Source organism: Chanodichthys erythropterus, chromosome 8, assembly GCF_024489055.1.
Source record: "Chanodichthys erythropterus isolate Z2021 chromosome 8, ASM2448905v1, whole genome shotgun sequence".
Lineage (NCBI taxonomy): Eukaryota > Metazoa > Chordata > Actinopteri > Cypriniformes > Xenocyprididae > Chanodichthys > Chanodichthys erythropterus.
The window spans coordinates 25,380,768-25,408,604 of NC_090228.1; the positions used below are offsets into that span (position 1 = coordinate 25,380,768).

The 27,837-nt window shown below is 38.9% G+C and overlaps 1 protein-coding gene across 2 annotated transcripts; it reads left to right on the top strand.

Annotated features, from left to right (window-relative positions):
• The first annotated feature begins 923 nt into the window (after positions 1–923).
• On the top strand, positions 924–22,638 carry LOC137024642 (shaker-related potassium channel tsha2). 2 transcript variants are annotated; one of them, XM_067392421.1, is made up of 3 exons: positions 924–3,958; positions 20,166–20,548; positions 21,111–22,638. In XM_067392421.1, the coding sequence occupies exon 1, from the start codon at positions 1,068–1,070 to the stop codon at positions 2,502–2,504; it is 1,437 nt and encodes a 478-aa protein (XP_067248522.1). In that variant the 5' UTR covers positions 924–1,067; the 3' UTR covers positions 2,505–3,958; positions 20,166–20,548; positions 21,111–22,638. The 2 variants fall into 2 exon arrangements, with proteins under 2 accessions (XP_067248522.1, XP_067248521.1); XM_067392420.1 differs by having other exon boundaries at positions 20,166–22,638.
• Positions 22,639–27,837: the final 5,199 nt, after the last annotated feature.

A 27,837-nucleotide genomic window follows, 5' to 3' on the forward strand; every position in this document is an offset into this window, starting at 1 on the left:
TTCTCCATGTACAGCTTATATATGCAGTTGTAAAAGTAAGGTTTGGGAGACTGGTAAAATCAATTGAAAGTATTGATTTAGTGAAGTAAAAGTCAACAAACATTAATAGGCCTACTCAGGTAGAAATAATGCAAAAAAATATTCATTAATACACATCTAGTTAAATTGACATAGCCTATCGATGTCTCTATTGGACTCCTTACTAGACTAATGAAAAACAAGCACATGTAACATTTTATACTAATTTGTTTAAAGGAATAAATGCTACTAACGGCTTGCCATTGCCACATCTGTGGTCGAATATTATGTCTGATTCATTGTGCTCCGATGCTTCATGAAGCAGTGTTTTGAAATCGGCCATCACTAAATAAGTCGTTATTTTGGGTTTTTTGGCGCACCAAAAATATTCTCATCACTTTATAATATTAATATTGAACCACTGTGCTCACATGAACCGATTTAAATATGTTTTTAGTACATTAATGGATCTTTAGAGAGGAAATGTCATTGCTGGCTATGTTGGCCTCACTGAGCCATCGGATTTCAACTAAAATATCTTAATTTGTGTTCCGAAGATGAACAAAGGTCTTACGGGTGTGGAACTGCATGAGGGTGAGTAATAAATGACAGAATTTTCATTTTTGGGTGAACTAACCCTTTAATAGGCCTGCTCAGGTAGAAATATTGCAATAAATATTCATTAATACCCATCTAGTTAAATTGACATAGCCTATCGTTGTATCTATTAGACTCCTTAATGAAAAACAAACACATGTAACATGTTATACTCATTTGTTTAAAGGAATAAATGTTACTACGGCTTGCCATAGAGCTCGGAGCGAGAGAGGCAGTGAGGGAGGGCATTGCTGCTTAAAATGCTGTGAATGTGACAGCCAATCGTCCAGACTGCCAGTCTCCGCTTGGGGAGGGAATGAGGAAAAACCTCTGTGAGGAAAATGCGCGCGAAGTGACGCGACACGCGCCGCTCTACAAGTGCTCTGACCGTTTTCCACAAACAGCGCGAGGACCGGGGCGCGAAAACGACTCGCCCTTTTGAGGGGACAAACATGACTGTGGTGCCCGAGGAGAACCTCGAAGAGACTGTGGCATTGGCAGCCCTGTCCCAAGATGTTTACGACCCTGAACGGGCAGACCAGGAGTGCTGCGAGCGGGTGGTTATCAACATCTCCGGACTGCGCTTCGAAACCCAATTGAAAACCCTCGCGCAATTCCCTGCCACCTTACTCGGTGACCCCAGGAAAAGAATGCGCTTCTTCGACCCTCTAAGGAACGAGTACTTTTTTGACAGGAACCGACCGAGTTTTGATGCCATCCTCTACTACTATCAGTCTGGAGGGAGGCTGAGGAGACCCGTCAATGTTCCTGTGGACATCTTTATGGAGGAGATCAAATTCTACGAGTTGGGAGAAGAAGTCATTGAGAATTTTAAAGAGGACGAGGGCTTCATCAAGGAGGAAGAGCGACCTTTGCCAGAAAACGAGTTCCAGAGGCAGGTCTGGCTGCTGTTCGAGTACCCCGAGAGCTCTGGACCCGCAAGGGGCATCGCAATAGTCTCAGTGCTCGTCATTTTGATATCCATTGTCATATTCTGCTTGGAGACTTTACCTGAGTTTAGGGAGGAGGGGAAAATGTATGAGGAGCACCTCGGTTTCAATGGAACTGCTAGTTTAAAGAAGCCCAATCCCTTCACAGACCCGTTTTTTATTGTGGAGACCCTTTGTATAATATGGTTCTCCTTTGAACTGCTCGTGAGGTTTCTTGCGTGCCCAAGCAAACCCGCTTTCTTTAAGAACATCATGAATACAATCGACATCGTGGCTATTATTCCCTACTTCATCACCTTGGGTCTGGAGTTGGCCGAGCATCAGGGCAACGGCCAGCAGGCGATGTATCTGGCCGTCCTGAGGGTCATTCGCTTGGTGCGGGTGTTCCGCATATTCAAGCTTTCCAGACACTCAAAGGGGCTTCAGATTCTAGGCAAGACCCTTCAAGCGAGCATGCGGGAACTGGGTCTCCTCATATTCTTCCTTTTCATTGGAGTTATATTGTTCTCCAGCGCCGTGTATTTCGCCGAGACGGACGACCCCGACTCGGGGTTCAGCAGCATCCCCGATGCCTTTTGGTGGGCAGTGGTTTCCATGACAACTGTAGGCTACGGGGACATGTGCCCAGTCACAATTGGTGGCAAAATAGTGGGCTCTTTGTGTGCCATTGCTGGTGTGCTTACCATTGCTCTTCCAGTGCCCGTCATCGTGTCCAATTTCAATTACTTCTACCACAGGGAGACCGAGCACGAGGAGCAGATGCAGTACACGCACGTAACGTGCGGTCAGCAGCAAACCTCGTTTGGTGAATTTAAAAGGAGTGAAAGCAAAGCGTCCCTTTCCAAATCAGACTATTTGGATTCTGAAGACGGAGGTTCGGTCAAGTACACCAACTGCAGCCCACATAAAGCATACGCAGGGAAGCTTACTGATGTATGAATGTAGAAAGCCAGCAGTTATTCACCCAAAGAAGCGCACGAGTACATCCTCACCCCCCTCGCGCCGGCTTGAGTAGATGTCTAATAATCTGCGAGGAACACTTGATTTGGAAACTACGACAGTGGATTTTACTATGTTTTCTAAACTGTCTTCCATTGTTGTGATCGTCGATCATCGAAGCGCGCGCGAGACGTAGGCTAGACGCAAGATTATTAAAAAAAATAAATAAAATAAAAAAATACATAACGTATGCTATTATATATAAGCAAGCCCAATTAAATGTGTAGCACTTTATTAGTATACTAAAATTTCGGTTAGTTTTTCCAAAAACAAATTCGCTGACAGACAGTAAAGAAGTTTACATATAGGCTACAGTTTGCGTATTTGGAGAGAAATAGTAGGACCAAAATATATATCTTGTTGTTGTTGTTTTTTTCCTAACGAGGACAGAACTGCAAGGTCATTTGGAAAACGACTTACCCCAGCTTATTTAATAATGGCATTGTTATTATTATTATTATTATTTTTTTATTTTATTTTTTTACTGGCTATGCGTAATTTTGAAATCTGAGCAATACATATCTCCGTGATTATATTGAAACCAGATCTGAGATTATTAAGCATTATAAGGAGCATACTGCATTTTTTCAGGTGGTGTCATAATAATATCAGTTAGCATTGAAAGGTTATGGCATCTTAAAATTACTTGATAACTTTATTCGCACTATGTAGAAGCACTGCAGGGATAGATTAGCAACATTTGTTGTAAGCTTCTTTATTTCTTCATATTATCAACAGATGCGTGTGGAATGAATGAGCAGAAGCTCGATTTCAAACAATGTGCGCTCAATTCTGGACACGAGGTCTTTTTTCTTTTCTTTTTTTTTACAATACAATAGCGTTATCTAGCGGGCAGAGGTGGTAACTGCAGCCTTTAAGAGACTAAATGTGTTTCCATAGCAACTTTCCAGACGGTTCTGAAGACATTGTTGTGCTATTATTGTTTCCTTAATTTACTCACGTGAAAGATGGTTTCTGGTGCTTTTTTTATATATATAAAAAAGGAACATTCTATCATTAATTAAGTCAATTATCAACCCCCAGATAGGCAGTTTACCTTCTTATTAGGCCTAGTTAAACGAAACGAGGCTACAGAGGCTCATCCAATGTGTCATGTGAATACAGTGAAACACGATAGCCCACATCCCACAAAATGGAGAAACGTCTACATTTCTGCTCTGCAACAGCATCAAGAGGGGATCACGAATTCAGCACAAAAAGGATTCATTATGACGTCACTGTGAGGAAGAAATAGTCGCCCGCCTATTGGCTGGATTATCAACTCTTGCAACGTCAATAATGGACTAACTGAAAATGGAAAGATTCACACCACGTGAAGTTCTGCTCCTTTAAATGGATTTTCACATTAACAAGAAGAGTTCAGACAGGATGAGGTATGTAACACTAAACATCCATCAAAACATAACTTTGTCCATATTAGAATTAGCCATTTCTGAGAAATATTTATAATAGTGTATAATATTTGTAATAAATATGAATGCAATACTTTTAGGCTTGTTATTATTTAGCCAACCCTGCAACGGGCAATGATATAAACTGGAAATATTAATAGGTTTTGAGAATTACATGTCACTAAAAACAAAAAAAGAACTTAAAACAGATATTATTTGTTTTTAGACATGTAATTGATACAGATATTGCTCAGTTTCATTCATAATAAAGAGAGGTCTAGAATTGGAATATTTGGATCTGCAATATCTAAAAATTCTTATATCATTAGCATTTTCTAGACAAGTAAAAATGATTGTCTTGTTTTCAGAAAAATAAGTCAAAGTTAAGTGAGTATTTCCTTAAAACAAGCAAAATTTGTTTGAAAAATTATTTTGATTATTTTGCTTGTTTTAAGGAAAATCTCACTTATTTTTTTCTGAAAACAAGACAATCATTTTTACTTGTCTTGGAAATGCTAATGATATAAGAATTTTTTCTTATATGAAAAATATAAAAAAAATATTTTTTATTTTTGGACTAGAAACAAGACAAAAACTGAGTAAGAAAAGCATTTTTTTTTTTTTTTTTTTTGCAGTGTGTAAATGTGAATTTGGCAAAAAGCAACTTAAATAAAAACTGGTAACACTTTACAATAAGGTTCATTAGTATTAACTAACACAAACTAACCATGAGCGATACATTTGTTACTGCATTTACTAATTCTTTAACGTTAATGAAAATACAGTTGTTCATTGTTCATGTTAGTTCACAGTGCATTAACTAATGTTATCAAGATTTTAAGAATGTATTAGTAAATGTTGAAATTAAGATTAACAAAGATTAACAATAAATGCTGTAGAAGTGCAGTTCATCATTAGTTAATGTTAACTAATGAACCTTATTGTAAAGTGTTACCAAAAAACTTTTTCATATAATGGTTTGCTGGGTAGTTCTGAAAGACGTCTTTTTTATTTTATTTTATGTACTATTATACGCTATAATATTGCATCCTAAACTATTATTTCCTGTTTTCATGTAGGAAGCAAGAAGCACATGACTCAAATTACACATCAATATGACACAGGTCTATAAATATAGCCTAGCTGTTAAAAAAGGCTTATGCAGATAACAAAGCTTTTTCATTCTAGATCTTTAATTACAAAACAAATGATTCTGCAGACTTTCTGTATGTGTTCTTTGTCCACACTAGGGGGCGGTATGTGTTTGTTTTTATATCTTTTGTCAATATCCTTTGTGTAATAATTGACCTTAAACTAAAGCATACAGTTGAAGGAACGATTCGGATTCAGTGTTTGCTGGTGAATATAATCTCATATAAAAAATAAAGTCAATACATAAACAATACAGTCAGTGTACAATAAAGACTAATGATTTCAGGCAGGATTTTAGTTATTTTTTCCACATTATCTATAAATTCTAACTACTATAATATAATATTGTGTCTAATATTGCGTAAACGTCTGTAATCTATCTGATACGTAAGCATAATATGGCATCTAGTTATCATAGATAAGATTCATTGGGGAAAAACAAATGTGTTCTCATGTATCATCAATCCAACTCCCTCACAAACTAGTTTCATGGATAGATATTGTGAAAGAGACTTTCTCCTAAATATGCAAATTCATTTTTAAACTAAATGGAGATATTATTTAATTACTGAGAGAAGTGCAATGCATAAATAATGTTGATTACTACATATTAAGTGTGCTTGAATTCCTAAATAGATCTTTTTAAAATATGTATTTTTAAGAACGTAATGTCATTCCACCGCAGCTGTTGAACCGGCTGTGTCAGGTTACATGAGGAGAGTGGAGGTATTTCCTGACCCACTTTAACATTGCTGTGTTGCATTGTTCATATGTGTTTAATGTTTTATGACAGAATGCTGGTCTGCTCGCATGGAAATAAAACAGAAATAAGAGTGACGTAGAGAAACCCACAATGCCCTCTTGTATTGTGTGTTCTGCTTATAGATTTTACACACACAGACTCTCTTGACTGTCACATTAACTTCAGCAAAGGTCATGTTATTTCAAGCTGTGGATACTTTCATAATCCAGGAACCTTTGGCACTTACAGTTGATCAGTGGCCATCATGTGACTCTCATATACGTCCTCTTGGCCCAGAAATGTTAGACCTTAATACCAGTAGTAGCTCCTGACTGTAAATTTAGGTAAGGTAGATTCTGGTTCTGAGTGGTAGTTTATGATTAACTTTCTGTAATATTCTAATCGCTGAACATGCAGAAACACTTTTGGCAGCGGTTGCTTTATTCAGCCTGAGGGTGGCGCTCTAATGTACACATGACACACACACACCTTAATGTAGTATTTCTTGCCACTGAATGTTGTTTTACAGTATTATAATTTGTGAAGGAATTACATTAAGGAAAAAAACAAACAAACATCAATTAAATTCAATTAAAGGATTTAGATACTTTCATTAATTTGATATGTTACTCCACATATGAAGAACAGATATGCCAACGACTTAAAATAAATATAGAAAATAAATATATGTATTTGTTGCAGAATACTGAACACATTTACAATTTATTATCAATTGAGTTTATATAGAGGTCTTTGTTTTGGATGATTATTACCTGCCCTTACAGACGAGACTCAGTTGCTTAATATTTTAAGGATCTGAATACACACTGACTGGAACAGGTTTTTTTTTCTGCTGGAAAATATGGTGAGCAAGACACAATAAGAATGACTGTGTAATGCTGTTGTCATGTGTGGCACTCGTGCTATTGGCTTGTGTTACAGCTCACAGGTGTTGAATAGGTCAGCGTGACTTTGTGGCTCACTGCAGTTGTTGTTGCAGTGCAAATGAAACAGCATGGCTTTAGCTCTGGCTGATATTTACATGGTTGCACAGCAGCACAGTGTTGATATTTCTAAGACAGGGTTTCCTCTGGACCTCTAACTCAAACTTTTATGCCCAGTTTCACAGACAAGGCTTAAAAAAGTAGTTCACTTTAAAATGAAAATTACCCCAAGCTTTACTCTCCCTCAAGCCATCCTAGGTGTATATGACTTTCTTCTTTCTGAAGAACACAATCTGAGATATATTTATAAATATCCTGATGCATCCGAGCTTTATAATGGCTGTGAGCGATACCAACGAATATGACCTGAAGAAAGTGCCTCCATCCACATCCATCTATCATAAACATACTTCACACGGCTTCGGGGGGTTAATAAAGGTTAATGAAGCGATGCATTTGTGTAAAAAAAATCCATATTTAACAAGTTATGAAGTAAAATATCTAGCTTTTGCCAGACTGCCTTCCGTACTCAACTTAGGAAGAAAGCTCGGTGCCTCTCGCAGTTCAAAATGCTTATGCTATGTCCTACGCCTTCCCTATTGAACTTACGGAAAAGTTCCTTTTTTTTGTGTTTTTTTTTTTTTTTTTTTCTGGCAGTCTGCCAGAAGTTGGTAACTCTTTATTTTAGGGTCTTTTAACTAGTTGCTTATTAACTCGAATATTGGCTATTTATTAGTACTTATTAAGCACATATTAATGCCTTATTCTGCATGACCTTAATCTACATTCTTAACCGTACCCAATACCTAAACTTAACGCTCTTAATAACTAATTAGCAGTAAATTAGGAGTTTATTGAGGGAAAAGTTGTAGTTAAAGGTTTATTTCACCTAAAAATGAAAATAATGTCATTTATTACTCACCCTCATGTCGTTCTAAGACCTTCCCTAAGTCCCTAAGACCTTCGTTCATCTTCGGAGCACGAATTAAGATATTTTTTGATGAAATCTGATGGCTCAGTGAGGCCAGCAATGTCACCGAACTTCTCAAGATCCAAAAAGGTACCCAAAACGTATTTAAATCAGTTCAAGTGACCACAGTGGCTCTACCTTAATATTTTAAAGTGTTGAGAATACTTTTGTGCCCCAAAATAACAAAATAACGACTTTTCAACAATATCTAGTGATGGTCGATTTCAAAACAATGCTTCAGAGCTTTTTGAATCTTTTGTTTTGAATAAGTGATTCGGATTGCATATCAAACTGCTGAAATCACATGACTTTGGCGCTCTGAACCACTGATTCAATTTGTAAGCTCTGAAGCATTGTTTTGAAATCGGCCATCACTAGATATTGTTGAAAAGTCGCTATTTTGTTTTTTGGCACACCAAATTATTCTTGTCGCCTTATAATATTAAGGTAGAACCACTGTAGTCACAGTCGGTAATGTTTTTTTCTAAGGCACATTTATAAAAGCTACTTAACCACTAGTAAGGTGAAAAGATTTATCTTGAACTCTGTCATGGAAACTAGCATGTATAAACCGTAATTAAATGATTTAATAATCAATTAAAAAGGAATGTATGTTCATGATATTACACTATACCTATATTGAACCAGTGGTTTGGAAAATGGATGGATGGATGATTCAACTTGCGGGCGCCATCTTCTGATCAGTCACAGGAATTAATTTGGCGCCTGACTCTCACAGTGCATTATGGGTATTCAGCTGACACACTTGTTATTGTGATGCATTGTGGGATTGAATAAGTGCATTCGATAACGTTCACTATGATTTCAGACACCACTCAAATGGCTGTCCCCTCAAATAGTGCCCTATTTAACGGATATAGGGGTAATTTTGGACATAGCCTGGCTGTTTCTCAATATGCGTTCTTAAGCGATCTTGCGTACTTGTGTTCTCGCTCTACGTCATCATCAACCGTCGAAGTTCAGTTCCACTACTCAAGAACGCAAGAACAGAGGACGCATGAAAGTACCCGGATGTATTCTTGATATCGAGGATGCATTGAATGCAGACTTGAAAAAATCGAACCATTAAAAAACCCATAAGACTCTGCGGGCAGTGGGCATACGGAAGCCTGCAAGCTTTAAAGTTCTCGTTCTGATGAGATTCCTGCTACAAGCTCGCATATACGTGACGGCTCGTGAAAGATAATCTGAAGAAAGCCTGCAGTATTTTTATTGGAAACGAATCTTAACATTGACAATGCATGTAACACAAAGGCTACTCATTTTCATAAATACACGCGGTGAAATAAAAAGATCTAAAATTATATGAAAACAATGTCTATAATAATATGAAAGAAATCTTTTATTAATTTTATTTTTAATTTTTTTGTGTATTCATCATACATTTCAAATTGTCAAATTTTGGAGATGTACAATTAGATGTTCCTGAGAACCATTATTGTGGACATTATAAAAAAAATAATTCCAGAAGATGTACATTTCTCATGGATATGTTGATGAAATCAAATTAGAAAATAAGAGAGAAATTTTGTGATACAGGAGTTGAGAATAAAATGATGAGAGAACATATGGGTTCAGATTTGCACTCTCAAGGGCATGAGAAATGACACACTATCAAACTCAACACTCTGCTATACTCTAGTATTTGAGAGTTTCCCATCTAGATACTTTAAGAAAGATTTGTGATACATGTGATTTTATACAGAACATGGAAGAAAGGCTAATATAGCTGGATCATTCTACAATTGCTAGACATTTTTTAATTATGACAAATAATTATGACTATAATATGTATGATCTTATAATGATTACTTAATAATGCTAATATTTAATAATTTCAGTATATTAAATATTATTATTTAATAATATTAATAATCTTGCAAATATTTAATTTTCTAGGAGAATGGAAATATGTCAGTGCTATATAATCAGACATTTTCACAGTTAATAAAGCAATAAATATAGCCAAAAGATCTGTTGTATAATGTAGTATCTTTGCCAGAAATTAATTCAATGATGTTACTGCAATATACTGCATGTTCTTTTGATGCCATCAGCCAATCAGTGTCATGACATTTCTGTGGCTCAGAGCCATTATCCACATAGCATTAATGGCTCAGGTAATTTGCTTAAAAAAGCCATAACTTAGCGCCCACAAGTCACAATTAGACACAAAAGACGTGCCGTTAAGATGAATGCATGCTAGTGGGTATTATAGACCTGATTGGTAGATACTGACCCATCACTGAGTAACATCTACATGTTACATTTTGGTCTTAAATAATAGATTTTTTTAAATGGCCAATTTGAATGGTGTTATTAAGTGTGCAGTAGTAGTGTTACTGTCAGTGCCATTACTGTTATTGGTGTTACTGTCAGTGGTGTTACTGTCATTGGTTTTAATGTCAATGGTGTTACTGCAAGTGTTTTTAACTGTCGATGTTGTTACTGCAAGTGCTGGTACTATCTGTGGTGTTACTGTCAGTGGTTTTTACTGTCAATGGTGTTACTGTCAGTGGTTTTATTGTCGATGGTGTTACTGTCAGTGGTTTTATTGTCAATGGTGTTACTGTCAGTGGTTTTATCGTCGATGGTGTAACTGTCAGTGGTTTTATTGTCGATGGTGTTACTGTCAGTGGTTTTATCGTCGATGGTGTAACTGTCAGTGGTTTTATCATCGATGGTGTTACTGTCAGTGGTTTTATTGTCGATGGTGTTACTGTCAGTGGTTTTTACCATCAATGGTGTTACTGTCAGTGGTTTTATTGTCGATGGTGTTACTGTCAGTGGTTTTTACCATCAATGGTGTTACTGTCAGTGGTTTTATCGTCGATGGTGTTACTGTCAGTGGTTTTTACCATCAATGGTGTTACTGTCAGTGGTTTTTACCATCAATGGTGTTACTGTCAGTGGTTTTATCGTCGATGGTGTAACTGTCAGTGGTTTTATCATCGATGGTGTTACTGTCAGTGGTTTTATTGTCAATGGTGTTACTGTCAGTGGTTTTATCGTCGATGGTGTAACTGTCAGTGGTTTTATTGTCAATGGTGTTACTGTCAGTGGTTTTATTGTCAATGGTGTTACTGTCAGTGGTTTTATTGTCAATGGTGTTACTGTCAGTGGTTTTATTGTCAATGGTGTTACTGTCAGTAGTTTCTACCATCAATGGTGTTACTGTCAGTGGTTTTATTGTCAATGGTGTTACTGTCAGTGGTTTTTACCATCAATGGTGTTACTGTCAGTGGTTTTATCGTCGATGGTGTTACTGTCAGTGGTTTTATTGTCAATGGTGTTACTGTCAGTAGTTTCTACCATCAATGGTGTTACTGTCAGTGGTTTTATTGTCAATGGTGTTACTGTCAGTGGTTTTTACCATCAATGGTGTTACTGTCAGTGGTTTTATCGTCGATGGTGTTACTGTCAGTGGTTTTATTGTCAATGGTGTAACTGTCAGTGGTTTTATTGTCAATGGTGTTACTGTCAGTGGTTTTTACCATCAATGGTGTTACTGTCAGTGGTTTTATTGTCAATGGTGTAACTGTCAGTGGTTTTATCATCGATGGTGTTACTGTCAGTGGTTTTATTGTCAATGGTGTTACTGTCAGTGGTTTTATCGTCGATGGTGTTACTGTCAGTGGTTTTATCGTCGATGGTGTTACTGTCAGTGGTTTTATTGTCAATGGTGTTACTGTCAGTAGTTTCTACCATCAATGGTGTTACTGTCAGTGGTTTTATTGTCAATGGTGTTACTGTCAGTGGTTTTTACCATCAATGGTGTTACTGTCAGTGGTTTTATTGTCAATGGTGTTACTGTCAGTGGTTTTTACCATCAATGGTGTTACTGTCAGTGGTTTTATCGTCGATGGTGTTACTGTCAGTGGTTTTATTGTCAATGGTGTTACTGTCAGTGGTTTTATCGTCGATGGTGTTACTGTCAGTGGTTTTTACCATCAATGGTGTTACTGTCAGTGGTTTTATCATCGATGGTGTTACTGTCAGTGGTTTTATTGTCAATGGTGTAACTGTCAGTGGTTTTATCATCGATGGTGTTACTGTCAGTGGTTTTATCGTCGATGGTGTTACTGTCAGTGGTTTTTACCATCAATGGTGTTACTGTCAGTAGTTTCTACCATCAATGGTGTTACTGTCAGTGGTTTTATTGTCAATGGTGTTACTGTCAGTGGTTTTATCGTCGATGGTGTTACTGTCAGTGGTTTTATCGTCGATGGTGTTACTGTCAGTGGTTTTATTGTCAATGGTGTTACTGTCAGTGGTTTTATCGTCGATGGTGTTACTGTCAGTGGTTTTTACCATCAATGGTGTTACTGTCAGTGGTTTTATCGTCGATGGTGTAACTGTCAGTGGTTTTATCATCGATGGTGTAACTGTCAGTGGTTCCCTTTCGTGGGAACTATCGACGCTACGTCAGTGACGTGATGGGAATCCTCTGCATTTTTGTGTTCGTGAAGCACTATTGTATCTAACCAATGAGAGAACGCGACGTCAGAGGCGGGTGACGTCACGGACCGGAACCTATAAAGCATGCCCGGAAACAAAGAACGCTAGCTTCTGTTGTCTTCAGTAAGCGCTATTTGTATCTTGTCTGTCTTATTTACTGTTGTTTGTCTACCATCTCGCCAAAAAGTGATCTCTTCGTCTGAGGACAAGAGTTTCCAGAAAGTGAATAAGACACATACACAATATATATATAATGACGGAAAGCCAGCGTTTCACTAAGTGTGCGCCTCCCTGTCCGCGATTCATCGTGGCGGGGGACACACACGACATGTGTGTGAAGTGCCTGGGAGTTGAGCACGCACAGGCAGCTCTCGAGGGGGCTGTCTGTGTGCACTGCGAGCGGCTCACTCTCAGGGCGCTGCGCTCACGCCGGGCGCTCTTTGAGGAGGGCGCCGCGGCGAGTGTTCCCCGCGGGTCTGGTCCCGCTGCTGCCGAGGCACGGCGAAGGCTGCACTCGTGGGGTTCACAAATGGATCTAGCAGAGGGGGGAGAGACGGGCTTTGCCTTATCGCTCCCCTTACCTGCTAGATCTAGTGTCTCTCCTTTGGTGGTGGAAGCACGCGCTGCGGTTTCTTCCCCTCAAAGGGAGGCACCGGCACTGAATATATCTTCCTCCGAGGAGGTCGATGTTGAAGGTGTCGAGGGTGGTGATGAGGGACCGTCATCCTCATCTCCAGCCCATGAGGAGCTTATGGAGGTAGTGACCCGGGCAGTAGAGAAACTAAATATAAGCTGGCCCGCGGAGGAAAGCGTTCCTAAAGTTAAAAGCAAGTTGGATGAACGCTTCCTCCCAGCTAGGTCACTACCCCAGCGTCGGGGACTGCCGTTCTTTCCCGACCTCCACACCGAGGTGTCGAGGTCGTGGAATAGACCTGTGCAGTACCGTGTCTTCAGCCCTCAGACATCAATGTACAGCAATATTACTGGGCTGAAGCAACACGGTTATGGGGCGATGCCTCGGGTTGAAGAGACGCTTGCGAGCTATCTCTCGCCCGAGTCTGCATCGTCCCTGAAATCCCCGACGTTGCCCACCAGACCTTTAAAGCAAACATCGAATCTGGTGGGCAAGGCTTATTCGGCAGCGGGTCAGGCTGCGGCATGTCTGCACACTATGTCAATACTGCAGGCATACCAAGCTGACCTGCTGGGGGAGATTGACGAAAGTGGGGAGGTAACCTTCGAAACCATTCAGGAGTTGAGGAAGGCCACAAATTTAGCTCTCCGTGCCACCAAGGAGACGGCCAAGTCAGTAGGCCGCTCTATGGCAGCCCTGGTGGCCACGGAGAGACATCTGTGGCTCAACCTAGCTGATATTAAGGAGAAGGATAAACACATCCTTATGGATGCGCCGCTTTCCTCCGAGGGCCTGTTCGGCGACGCAGTTAATACTGTCGTCGACAGGTTCGAGGAGGCGAAAAAGCAGAAAGCGGCGTTCCATAGGTTCCTCCCCCGAAAATCTCATCCCCCTGAGGCTGCTGGGCGGGGGCAGCCTCAGCCGATAGCCGGCTCCTCGGGACACAGGTCCCAGCAAAAGGCTAGTGTGGCCGCCCGTGCTCCCCCGCGGAAAGCTTGGGGACCGGAGCGTGCTGCACAGCCGAAGCCTTCCGGGGGTAGGGCTTCCCAAAAGAAATCCTGACGCTCATGGGCCAGGGTTTCTGAGGGCAGCCCCCTCCGAAGGGGTTCGACGATTAATTTCTATCGTTCCCCATCGGCGCCCTCAAGGGACTGTTCTGCCAACCCTGCCACCCAGTGTGCGACAGGGCGCAGCAGTCTCTGTCGATCCTCCGAGGAGGTTCGGCCAGCACGTGATTCGCTTATCTGCCGGTGCGCCGCGTCAGATAAACGAGCCAAGTGCTCAAAAAACACCAGAGACCAGTCTCGAGAGGCTGGTTCCCTTAGTAGAATTTTTGGAGGAATGGAAATGTCTTCCGAATATTTCGAAATGGGTGCTGCTCATGGTAGAACAGGGCTACAGAATTCAGTTCGGTTCTCGTCCGCCCAGGTTCAGTGGAGTGATTCACACGGTGGTAGCTCCAGAGCAGTCTCTGGTAATGGAACAAGAGGTTACGACGCTTTTGCAAAAAGGGGCTATAGAACGGGTTCCCTCTCCCAGCAAAATGTCGGGCTTTTACAGCCGCTACTTCATTGTTCCAAAGAAGGATGGGGGGTTGCGTCCGATCTTAGATCTTCGTATACTAAATCGATCTGTGAAAAAGTTGAAGTTCAAGATGCTTACACTCAAACAGATTATTCCACAGATCAGATCCGAGGACTGGTTTGTGGCGATAGATCTGAAGGACGCATATTTTCACATTTCCATCCATCCTTCTCACAGGAAGTTCCTCAGGTTTGCTTTCGGGGGCGAAGCATACCAATACAAGGTTCTTCCCTTCGGCCTATCACTATCACCCCGCACGTTCACGAAGTGCGTGGATGCAGCCTTGGCTCCTCTGAGACTCCAGGGCATCCGCGTGCTGAACTATATCGACGATTGGTTGATTTTAGCTCAAACAGAACGTCTGGCAGCTCAACATCGAGATGTTGTGTTGTCGCACATGAAGAAGCTTGGGCTGAGGCTCAACGCCAAGAAAAGTGTGCTGGTTCCGAGTCAGGTTGCCAACTATCTTGGGGTAATCTGGGATTTGATCACGATGCGGGCGCAATTGACTCCCGCTCGTGTGACTTCCATTCTCGGGGCCGTGAATGGGGTGAAGTTAGGCCGGTCACTCACTGTAAAACAGTTTCAGAGACTGTTGGGTCTGATGGCAGCTGCGTCCAACGTTGTTACTTTTGGCCTTCTGCACATGAGACCCTTACAGTGGTGGCTCAGGACCAAGGGGTTTTCTCCGAGGGGAAATCCTTTTCGCATGATCAAAGTCACGCGGCGGTGCCTTCGTGCTCTGGTCATGTGGAAAAAGCCTTGGTTCCTGTCCCAAGGACCCGTGTTGGGAACTTCATGTCGTCGCGTAATGCTTACGACAGATGCGTCCCTCACGGGCTGGGGAGCGATCATGAGTGGTCGCTCAGCTCAAGGTCACTGGGAGGTACACCAGCTCTCCTGGCACATAAATCGGCTGGAGATGCTGGCAGTGTTTCAGGCTCTGAAGCACTTCCTCCCCGACCTGAGGGGCCACCATGTGTTGGTTCAGACAGACAACACTACGGTGGTCTCCTACATAAATCACCAAGGGGGATTGCGGTCTCGTCCACTATGCAAACTGGTCAGTCACATCCTCCTGTGGACCCAAGGGGAATTACTCTCGCTAAGGGCGGCGTATATTCCGGGGTATTTGAATATGGGGGCGGACGCTCTGTCGAGGCAGAGCGCGAGTCCGGGGGAATGGAAGCTTCACTCAGAGGTAGTGGAGCTCATATGGAGAACATTCGGTCGAGCGGAAGTCGATCTTTTTGCCTCAGAGGAGTCAACTCAATGCCCTCTGTGGTACTCTCTGAGGCATCCAGCTCCTCTGGGGTTGGATGCCATGTTACAGACGTGGCCGAGGCGACGCCTGTATGCTTTTCCCCCAGTCTCTCTGCTCCCGGGGGTTCTGGACAAAGTCCGTCAGGAAGGGGTAGACCTGATATTGGTGGCTCCTTTCTGGCCAACGAGAATATGGTTTGCGGACCTAGTATCGCTTCTTCACGGCTCTCCTCTGGAGCTTCCAGTCAGACAGGATCTCCTGTCCCAAGCGGGCGGCATGATTTTACATCCCCGTCCAGAAATGTGGAAACTGTGGGCCTGGCCCCTGAGGGGGCAAGGCTCATAGAATCTGGTCTCCCAACCGAGGTTGTGGAGACCATCCTTCAGTCCAGAGCTCCGTCTACGAGGAAGCTTTATATGTATAAGTGGAAGGTGTTCTCTACATGGTGTAGTCATCTTAAAGTGGACCCTGTCCATTGTTCTATCAGCTGTGTGCTTCGGTTCCTTCAAGAAAAGCTTTCAGAAGGCCTAACTCATTCCACACTAAAAGTGTATGTGGCTGCTATTTCAGCTTATCACATTCCTATGGGTGGTGTCTCGGTAGGTCGAGACCCCTTAGTTGTTCGCTTCCTTCGTGGTGCACTGAGGTTGAGGCCTTCAGTACGCCAAAAATCTCCGACCTGGGACTTAGCCATTGTGTTACAAGGGCTGGCTAAGGCGCCCTTCGAGCCTTTGGAAGATGTGTCAGATAAAATGCTCACATTGAAGACTGTGTTTTTATTGGCCATCTCATCCTTGAAAAGGATAGGTGACCTTCAAGCTCTTTCGGTTCTACCATCATGTTTAGAGTTTGCACCAGGCATGGTTAAGGCCTTTTTACATACAAGGCCTGGGTACGTACCTAAGGTCCCCACTAGGTTCCCAGGTCCTATTGTTCTGGAGGCTTTTTATCCCCCTCCGTTCACTAATCCGGATCAGGAAGAACTTAATTTGCTGTGCCCTGTGAGGGCGCTGGATGCATATGTCCACAGAGCTGCCCTGTGGAGGAAATCAGATCAGCTGTTCGTATGTTATGGGTCCCCGAGTCGAGGGGGCCCAGCGTCCAAGCAAAGGATGAGTAAGTGGGTGGTTGAGGCCATCACTTTGTCTTATAAAGCCCTGGGGCGTCCGTGCCCCTTGGATGTTAGGGCACACTCAACAAGAGGTATGGCTGCTTCAAGAGCTCATATGTCAGGGGTTCCCTTGGCTGACATTTGTGGTGCTGCTGGATGGTCATCCCAGCACACCTTCATCAGATTTTATAATCTTAATGTGAATAGAACTCCGGGTGCTTTGGTTTTACAAGATAGTAGCCAGGCACCTGGAGGCTCGGCGTAGTTGGGACAGCGTTCCCATCACGTCACTGACGTAGCGTCGATAGTTCCCACGAAAGGGAACGTCTTGGGTTACGAGTGTAACCCTTGTTCCCTGAGTAAGGGAACGAGACGCTACGTCACGTTGCCGTACCTCCAGCATGCCTGGAGCGCTTACTTCAGACATATCACAGAAGCTAGCGTTCTTTGTTTCCGGGCATGCTTTATAGGTTCCGGTCCGTGACGTCACCCGCCTCTGACGTCGCGTTCTCTCATTGGTTAGATACAATAGTGCTTCACGAACACAAAAATGCAGAGGATTCCCATCACGTCACTGACGTAGCGTCTCGTTCCCTTACTCAGGGAACAAGGGTTACACTCGTAACCCAAGACGTTTTATCATCGATGGTGTTACTGTCAGTGGTTTTATTGTCAATGGTGTAACTGTCAGTGGTTTTATCATCGATGGTGTAACTGTCAGTGGTTTTATCGTCGATGGTGTTACTGTCAGTTAGGGCTGTCACGATATTAGATTTTTCACACCACGGTTATTGTGGCCAAAAAATATCATGATATCGATATATTGCGATATTTATAGAATCCTATAAAAAAAAAAATGCAAAATAATGCCCATTTATCTTGAATTTTGAGGGCATATAACTGCATGCATAGCTACATTATGCTGAATAAGACGAGTAAAGAAAACGCGGTAGGCTTATTACAGTTTTTTACAGACGCTAGGACACATTTCTCAATACTTAGGTCACTTTTGCAAAACTCTTCACACAGTTCTCATAACCAACTTTCATCTTGGCAAAGCAGTTCATTTCACATTCAAAATACACTACAACTACCAAAACACTTCATTCAGGTCTCAAATCAACTTATTCTTTCAGAACACTAGCAAAGGTTGACAGCCGATAAACACACTTTGTCACCCACAAAACAATGACCTAAAAAACACTAACAACATGTAGCATTATACAATGTTTTCTTGTGTAAAACAAGGACACATCTCTGTTTATAATTCACTGCAATATATGTTACTGGAATGAATCAGACATGATGCAGAATTCGTCAATATTTTATGTCGTTTATTTATTTTTATTTTTTTGCACTGAGTAATTCCAAAATACAAGAATTTGTATACACACCATCCACTGATACAGATACAATTCAATTGATTTTATAGCATTTTAATTTTAAGATTTAAAATATATTTTATTAAAATATTACTGTAGGAATATAGCAAATTGCTGTCTTATTGAGTTTTGTATTATGTTATTGTTTTGAACATAAGTTTAACAGTTTTGAAAACAGTATGTAAGCATGTGCAAATTGGCCTGTATGTACAAAGAGTTTTGGCAGTTGTTGTGTCTGAGTGAGAAAAGAATTCATGAAATTTGAGAGATGTAGTCATTGAATGCATTTTGTGTCAAAGCAATGATAATTGATCCTCAGTTTAGCCCACATAGACTTCTGTTGTGCTCACTGTGTGAAGAGTTTTGCAAAAGTGACCTAAGTATTGAGAAATGTGTCCTAGCGTCTGTAAAAAACTGTAAAGGAATCACCCTTTATTTAAATATATGAACACAGAAAATTGCTGTTAACAGGTTAATATAAGATTTCCCATTCCATGACTAGTAAAATAATCGCAACTTACTCTCTGTAAAATGGCGTAATCTGCAGGATGATGGACACGGATGTGGGTGGGTAAAAAGTTTGATGGTGTTGCCACCCTGTAGCTAGGCAAATCCTGCGGATTGAGCTGTCTAAGGAGCCGAAAAACTCCCATACTGTTGAGCTTATTTACTTTTTTCGGGTGTGGACAGAGCCTCTCACTCTCCTGCTCAGAATAGCTGCACGCACTGGGCGTCTTCTTCTTGTTTGAGAGGTGTCAGCGTTATTCTTCCACCTCAGAGCTCAACCAGGTACTGGCGCTGGAGTATTTACATGTCATGATATCATAAGCGTCCTATTCATTTTAAATATTGTGGTTATCGTCAATACTGGTATATCGACACACCCTAAATTAACACGATAGCGATATTTCATGCTTTGAATATCATGATTATCCTCAATACCGGTATATTGCGACACCCCTACTGTCAGTGGTTTTTACTGGTGTTACTGTCATTGGTTTTACTGTCAATGGTGTTACTGTCGATAGTGTTACTGCCAGTGGTTTTTACTCTCGATTATGTTACTGTCAATGGGGTGGTACTGTCTGTGGTGTTACTGTAAGTGATTTTATTGTCAGTAGTTTTACTCTCAATAGTGTTACTGTAAGTACTGTAAGTAGTGTTACTGTCAGTGGTTTTACTGTTGATGGTGTTAATATCAGTGATTTTAATGTCAATGGTGTTACTGTCAGTGGCTACTGTCGATGCTGTTAGTGACAGTGATTTTTCTGTTAATGGTGGTGATACTCTTGAGGGTATTGCAGTCAGTAGTAATGTTGATATTTAAGGTTTTACTGTAGGTGTTATTACTCTTCTGGTGTTACTATTGGTGTCGTTACTGTCGGTGGTTTTTATTGTCAGTGCTGCCATTGCTGAGTGTAATGTTACTGTCATGACATTACTGTCTGTGGTGTTACTGCTTCCCAACTTCTTTTTTTCAATTATTTCATGTGAATCCAAAAAAAAGATAAAATAATATAAAACTAGATTTAATGTAGGATTGATGAGTTTCATTTTTATTTCGACCATTGAAATTAATAAATTAATAAAGTGTTAACTTGTATTTTTTACACTCTGTGAATTCCCCTTTGGAAAACCATTAACTGTTTTCATTTCCTCTACAATTTGGTGCAAGAACAATTTCTATAAAGACTGTTTACATTATGTATTTTAAAATTAATAGTTCCGGTCCTGGCTTCTTGATGTTCAAGTCATGCTAAAATAAAGTAACATCTTTTTAAATATTTTAAATGTAAGAATAGTACTGTCATAAACAACTTTCATAAAGACAATGAAATAATGGATTTCTTTAGTAAATGTAAAATAAATGTGGTTCTGTCAAAATACTGTATTATGGATAAGAGTTCTGTTCTCTTTTGATTTACAGGTACAGTCATGAATATGGACTTTCCATCCTACAGATCTGCACATATAAGCAGCACAATATCATCAAAGACAATATGAACCTTCACCAGAGCAGCACTATATGGGACAAAACAAACTTCACATGTTTGCATTTAAACAGCATTCATTTGTTCCTATCTAAGGAATTATGTACAATGCCTCGAAAGGAATCATGTTGTGTAATGTGGAAATTAACAATGAGGAAACATGGAAAACTTGATATCGTGTTGAAGATAAAGAAGATACTTTGAAGCGCATTGAGGTAGAAACAATTTACTTGAAATCACAGATTACATGCACAAACGATTTGTGAGATGCTTCCTGATGTTTATTTGCCCCCGAAACAACAACATGCTACTGGGACAGGTGTGTGTGAGTGTGTACACGTGAACATGTATACATATATGTCTTCAGACCAGCAGTATGTCATGTTTAAACATTGCAGATCATGTGCTATACCAAAACATTTTATGGCATGCATAGAAAGTTGGGCATGGAATAAATCTTGATTACTTTGTTAATTTATATTTTTATTTTTTTATTATTATTATTATTTTTTTTTTTGGTCAACAAACTCAGTAGTCAGTGGGAACAACTATAAATGACAACAAATTACTTGACTGTTGAGGTTAACATTGTTAAATATCTATTTTTTTAAAGTATTATAGGTTTTATATAAAAATGGAATCAGTTAAACTGGTGACAGGTTATTTTTCTAGCTTTTTAAAATTTTGCTAAATCATTTTCAATTTTCTTTATTTTTTCACTCGGTTTAATTAAAACGTGAAAAGGAAATGTGTAGACATGTAGAAATTCTGTCATGATTATGGCACCTTTCCACCTCCAAGCATTTTATCCAGTACAAACACTGAAGCACAAAGGTTGCTAAGGGTTTGTGTCTTTATTTCTTTTATGATTATTGATATAGTTTCAGAATCGCCCATCACTGAAAGCATCTACCTCACTGTCCTGATTGGCTGTTTTACTGTGCGTTTACTTCGCTGTGTTGAGTTACGTCAAGCAGATCACAAGACTTATTTCTGGAAACAACTCGAGCAATCAGTATGTTGTATTTCCCCTTATTACTGTTGGCAGTGTGTTTTTCTGGCTTTGTCCATCCTGGTTTTATACAATATCTCAATGCTAGAAGTCAAGTAGAAATATGACACTGAATAATAGTGAAAAAAATCATGCCCACAACAGAATTAAGTGATTGAAATGCCTGTTTTCTGATAATAGCGATGTGTAGGACTATGAAGTTAAATTGTATTAGGTAAATATGGAAAGTTGCAATGTGACATGTATATGCTGATGATGATACTGATTGTATGACATTATATTTCCCTAGGCGAAATGTATATAAACATAATGTCCCTATTTAAATGAATAATTATTCAACTCACATCTGTTCACAAACACAGATGTACTGCATCAATTTTAACTCCTGAAATTCTGACTTCACATACATACAGTATGAATGTCTGCATCATGTCAAATTAATGTCCAGCATCCAGGACATCATTTCGCTCGTCTCTCTGCATCTGAAAGCTTTAGTAATGCTTTGAGGTTTTCCATGTGGAAGCTTCAGGATGCTTCATAATGATTTCTTTACACTGCCATTATTTTCACTCTTTCATTTAATTTGCAAGCTAGTTTTAATTAACATGTATCATCTGTTCTCTGCATCTAAATTGGACATTACTGTTGGATAAAAATAGGACAGACAGAGCAGTAATGGAATGGATTAATTTTTGTGGACGGTTTATTTTAATGAGTTTGTTTGTTGTACAATACATTTTATATACATTTTTACAATACAGCAGTTATTAATTACATAAATTGTGTCAAATGATGGCAGCATTACCAACAATTAATTTTACTAAAAGTTCTTCCCCTTTGTGAATCAATTTGACCAAATTTGAGCAATTAATTTGTGAATTATAAATCAATATTATGTTTGGTCCCTCATTTCATATTTGGCATAAAGAGATATAATATATCAATATAAAATGCGCAAAACAGCTTTATTCATGTGTTTTAAACATGCTGGTTCTCATGTTGGCTGCCGCCCAGTGACTAGACCTGATATTGAGCTGTGATACAAACATTTACTTACTAACACATTCATTTTATCATTACTGTAATGATCTATATGATAAGAGACCCCAGGGTAGAGGACACCAGAAACAACTGTGATACAGTCACAAATAAGCCAGAGTGACTCTCTAATACTATCTCTAAAAAAGATCATTCTCTCTCTGCTGCGATCATTGTAAGAAAAAAATAAAAGATTTTGAGGTAGGCCTGTTTAACTGATTTCGGTAACACTTTAGAATACTGTTTCGTCATTAATGAATAACTACACATGAACAAATGAGTAATGCACTAATAACATTCTGGTAACTACTATTAGCTAAAAAGAAACTCAAATGAATGAATTAGTAATAACACTTAGTCGAATGTGGTAGTTCACTGTTAGCTAATCAATAACTACTATTTGTTCATACCTCCCAGAGGACTACTAAGAACTACTATATACAGATTCATAATTATTGTGAATAATGCATAATGTATAATTAATTCTAAAGTGAAGATCATGATAACCCACTAATGACCCAAGTATTACCAAATCCTTCAGAAGGAATTATTAATTATTTGGATCAGTATTCTAAAGTGAAAAACAGCTCTCTAGTAATGACTGAGGTCATTGTAAGCTTTTTTGTAAGGTATTTGATAAAAAATTGGTAACACCTATAGTAAACTAGTCGGTTACCATGATCTTAACTTTAGAATTAATTATACAACATGCATTATTCACAATAATTATGAAACTGTATATACAGAGCAAAATCCCCAGAGTTAAATCAACTCAGCTCAGAGTACATATGGTTCCTCTCTATATAGTGTTAAAGTAACACTGAAGCAGAGTTAAAGTTAATGAGATAATTAAGTTATGATTGAGCATTAGTGATGAACACCTGCTGTTAACAAGCACAATCACTGAAGAGAAACACAATAACTACAAAGGACTTCCTGCCACAGCCTTAGATGAACTCAACTGAAGATAAAAGACATTAAATCTCTCAAAATCTGATTAAACAACTCCACAAACAGCATATTATCTAATTAACTTTAACTCTGCTTCAGTGTTATTTTAACTCTATGTAGAGAGGATATGTTCTCTGAGCAGAATTGATTTAACTCTGGGGATTTGGCTGTGTAGTAGTTCTTAGTAGTTCTCTGAGAGGTATCAGAAAAATAGTAGTCATTGATTAGCTAATAGTGATCTACCACATTCAACTGAGCGCTATTACTTCATTAATCAGTTTCTTGTTAGTTAATAGTAGTTATTTAACGGGCAGCACGGTGACTCAGTGGGTAGCACTGTCGCCTCATGGCAAGGAGGTCCCCTGTTCGATTCCCGTCTGAGCCAGGAGTCCTTTCAATGTGAAGTTCTACCCGTATCAGTGTGGTTTCCCACACACAGTCCAAAAACATGCAAGTTAGTTGGATTGAACATGCCAAATTGGCTGTAGGTGTGAATGCGTGTGTGTGAGTCACAAGCCATGTAATGGGGAGGCTTGGGGAAAGACCTGGCAACCTACCCCGGAAAAAACATTGCCAGGAAAATTCATGGAGAGTCTATCACGTATGGTGAGAGATAATCATAGAATCACTGAGAGTCAGATATGACTGAAATGAATAATGAGAGAGAGAGTTATTTATTAATGATGGAACGGTATTCTAAAGTGTTACCCTTGTTTCTTGGGACATGCAGTATTATCTAGTTGACAAGTGTTGAACTCATCAGCTAATAAATACTGTTTAGTAAAATTTTTTTAACTCATTTTCTAATAACATAATTAGTAACGGCCTTATTTTTAACACAAGAGCAGGCATGGCCATTTTTAACTTGAATGCTTTGAGGCTTCCAGGGTCAGTCGCTTTCAGTTATTTTAGCCTGTATATTGATATGGCAAACTGGCATTTGTTGCCATATTATTTTAATCATTTTTATCGTAAACACACTGGTTTGTTTCTGAAATAATTTTACCATTTACTGTACTTTATTATTCTACTAGTTATTATCTGTAGAGCGCTGCAGTGATGGCGTATTTTTGTAGGCCAACCCATACTTTCGTTTCAGCCCCGTTTCCTTGACACAATCCCAAAAGGATTTTTCCATTAGTTTTTGGATTACTGCAGAAAATAGGCCCTGCGACCAACAATATTTGTGATTCTTACATGATTTGTTCATCATGATAATCTTCACAAATTAACAAGTCTAAATGCAAACGTAGGCTATAAACGAACTGCATTGCAGTCACATGACTTCCGACAACTCTTTCAGTCTTTATTTAAAAAATATTTTCCCTGAAAGCTTGGGTTAGAAAAGTTTGCAAGAGTGTGATTATAAACACAATGAGACTGTAAATACAGACTAGATGAGTTTAATACAAATTTGTAACTATATTATGTTTTGGCAAAACCAACTGACTTCAAGACGATGGAAGGCCTGGGTAATCATCCCATTAGCCCTCTATTGTGGCTAATGAACTGTAAGTCTTGGACATTCACAGGAAATAGCTTCCGCATTGAAAAATAAAGTGGATAAAATGAAAGAGATAACTTTTAATAATTAAGACGTGCTGTTATTTTGAAGTGGGTTAAAGGGTTAGTTCACCAAAAAATTAAAATTCTATCATTTATTACTCGCCCTCATGTCGTTCCACACCTGTAAGACCTTTGTTCATCTTCGGTACACAAATTAAGATATTTTTGATGAAATCCGAGAACTGTCTGACTCCTTCATAGACAGCAATTTAACCACCACTTTCAAGGTCCAGAAAGGTACTAAAGACATTGTTAAAATAGTCGACGTGACTGCAGTGGTTCAACAGTAATTTTATGAAGTGACGAGAATACTTTTTGTACGCAAAAACAAAACAAAAACGTACACTGTTTACGTTCAGCGCTTCCAGGATCTACGTCAGAACACCGACTCTTTATTGCCCGATGCTGTCCACGTGAGCAGCATGACGCATACGTGTGATGCTGACGCAGGAGCCGGCCAATAATGACTCGGCGTTCTGACGTAGATCCTGAAAGCGCTGAATGTAAACAGACACAGAAGCGACACATAGGAGAAGAAATAAAAAATTGAATAAAGTTTTTATTTTTTTTTGGTTTTGCACACAAAAGTATTCTCGTTGCTTCATAACATTAAGGTTGAACCACTGCAGTCACGTCAACTATTTTAATGATGTCTTTAGTAGCTTTCTGGACCTTGAAAGTGGTGGTTAAATCACTGTCTATGGAGGAGTCAGACAGCTCTCGGATTTCATAAAAAATATCTTAATTTACCAAAGATGAGCAAGTCAGTAATTAATGAGAGAAATTTTATTTTTGGGTGAACTAACCCTTTAATATCTTTTGCTTCAGACTTTAACATGGACATCTTGTGTTACATCACTTGTTTCTTACCTCAAAAAACAGCAGGCATATTTGCTATGGTTTTCAGAAGGAAAGCGTAAAAAAAAAAAAATATCACAATTACCCCGGTGTCTTCTATCCTGTGGTTATGGATGCTGTTGACATTGATGTTTTGTCAGTTTTGCAGAGCGTCACATATTTACACAGGCTGCGGGGTTTAGTAAACTTCAGCATATCACATCACGGCATGATTCTTCAAACGTGACACTCCGTTCATAAAGCTCACATCATTCCCTACACATCTCTGATATCCACACATGTGTTTTCTATGCTACTTATGTACATAGATGTTCCGTCATATCTCTGCTGACTGTCGACTGCATGTACTCACACGTGTTGCCTAATTAAGTGTGCAAAGCAAGAAACAGAAATATTTCTGACATGTTCCTTTAATACCACCTTATTTATATACGACATCCTATATGAAGTGGTATATATGCAAAGCAGGGAAACATATTAGCACTCCATTACATAAGCTGAATATATATTGTGAGAAATAATTATATGGGCAAAGTGTTGCACAGTTTAGTACCATATTCGTCTGTTATTTGTTCATAGAAAGCAATAATGCATGATAAATCGTATGAATACAATGACTGATATTGTTGCTTTGCACATGATGTTATGTGTTTGTTCATGTAAGTATCTTTCTTTACTAGTGCCTTATATCACGTATCATATCATCAGTGATTAAAAAAAATCACTGAAATTACTAACCATGTCTATTGAGAAGATGATGTCATTGATTCCTTCTGTAATATGAATGTATTGCACTCAAAGTCTTCCTGGGATTGTAATATTCTTCATATACGCTCATGTAACATCCTGTGTTTCTAAGATTGATTCCCATGTTTCAACTTTTCAGCAATGCCAGTACAAAGACTTCTTTTTGCAGTTAGAGAAATGTTCCTGGTTCAGTGCAAGTTAAACTCAATCGACAGCACTTAATGTTGGTATAATGTTGATTACTATTTTAAATCCTCCAAAACTTTTTCCCATTCACATCCATTGTAAATATCTCATGTAACCTAGTGTATTTTTTTATGCCACAAATTCTTTTATTGAACTCCTTTAAATCAATAAACTTGACATATATTTAGTTTTCGGGAGCTTAGAATCTAAAATGGCAATAGAAATATATTAGCATAAACCCAAATGACAATAAACTACGGAAGAGGATTAGGGCCAAGCAATAATAAAAAATAAAACCATCTCGAGATTAAAGTTGTTAAATTTTGAGAAAAAAGTCGAGATAAAATGTTGAGAATAAAGTCATTAAATTATGAGAAAAAAGTTGTTAAATTACAAGAACAAATTCGTTAAATTAATTTAACAACTTTTTTCTCGTAATTTAATTACTTTATTCTCAACATTTTATCTCGACTTTTTTCTCAAAATTTAACATTTTTCTCATTATTTAAAAAATTTGTTCTCGTAATTTAACGACTTTTTTCTCGTAATTTAATGACTTTATTCTCAACATTTTATCTCGACTTTTTTCTCAAAATTTAACAATTTTTTTCTCGTAATTTAACGAGTTTATTCTCAACATTTTATTTGGACTTTTTTCTCGAAATTTAACAAGTTTTTTTCTCGAAATTTAACAACTTTAATCTCGAGATGGTTTTATTTAAACCCAAATGACAATAAACTACGGAAGAGGATTAGGGCCAAGCAATAATAAAAAATAAAACCATTAGATTAATTTATTTAATGAATTTGTTCTCGTAATTTAACTACTTTTTTCTCGTAATTTAATGAGTTTATTCTCAACATTTTATTTTGTCTTTTTTCTCGAAATTTAACAACTTTAATCTCGAGATGGTTTTATTTTTTTATTCTTGCTTGGCCCTAATCCTCTTCCGTAATAAACAGATCTAGTTAATTAAAAAATCAGAGCTCGATAACAAACCAGTCGCAACATAATATATTTTCAGTCCTCATATTTTCTGAAAGCAACAATGCTTTACGATTCGACAGTCATAACCAATCAGAACATAGTTGATGCTTATGTGAAAGCAGGATTTTGAACCAATGAGATTTCACTGTGGGCGGGGCTACCCTGCATGATGCAGAACAAATGTATGATATGATGCATCTGGTTAGGACACAATGTCAAGCTTCAAACTTGTCAGATCATTTACTCCTGTGTGTTTTCATAC

Bases quoted from the DNA above. Each gene is read 5' to 3' on its own strand.
- LOC137024642 (XM_067392420.1), top strand. From the start codon at position 1,068: ATGACTGTGGTGCCCGAGGAGAACCTCGAAGAGACTGTGGCATTGGCA.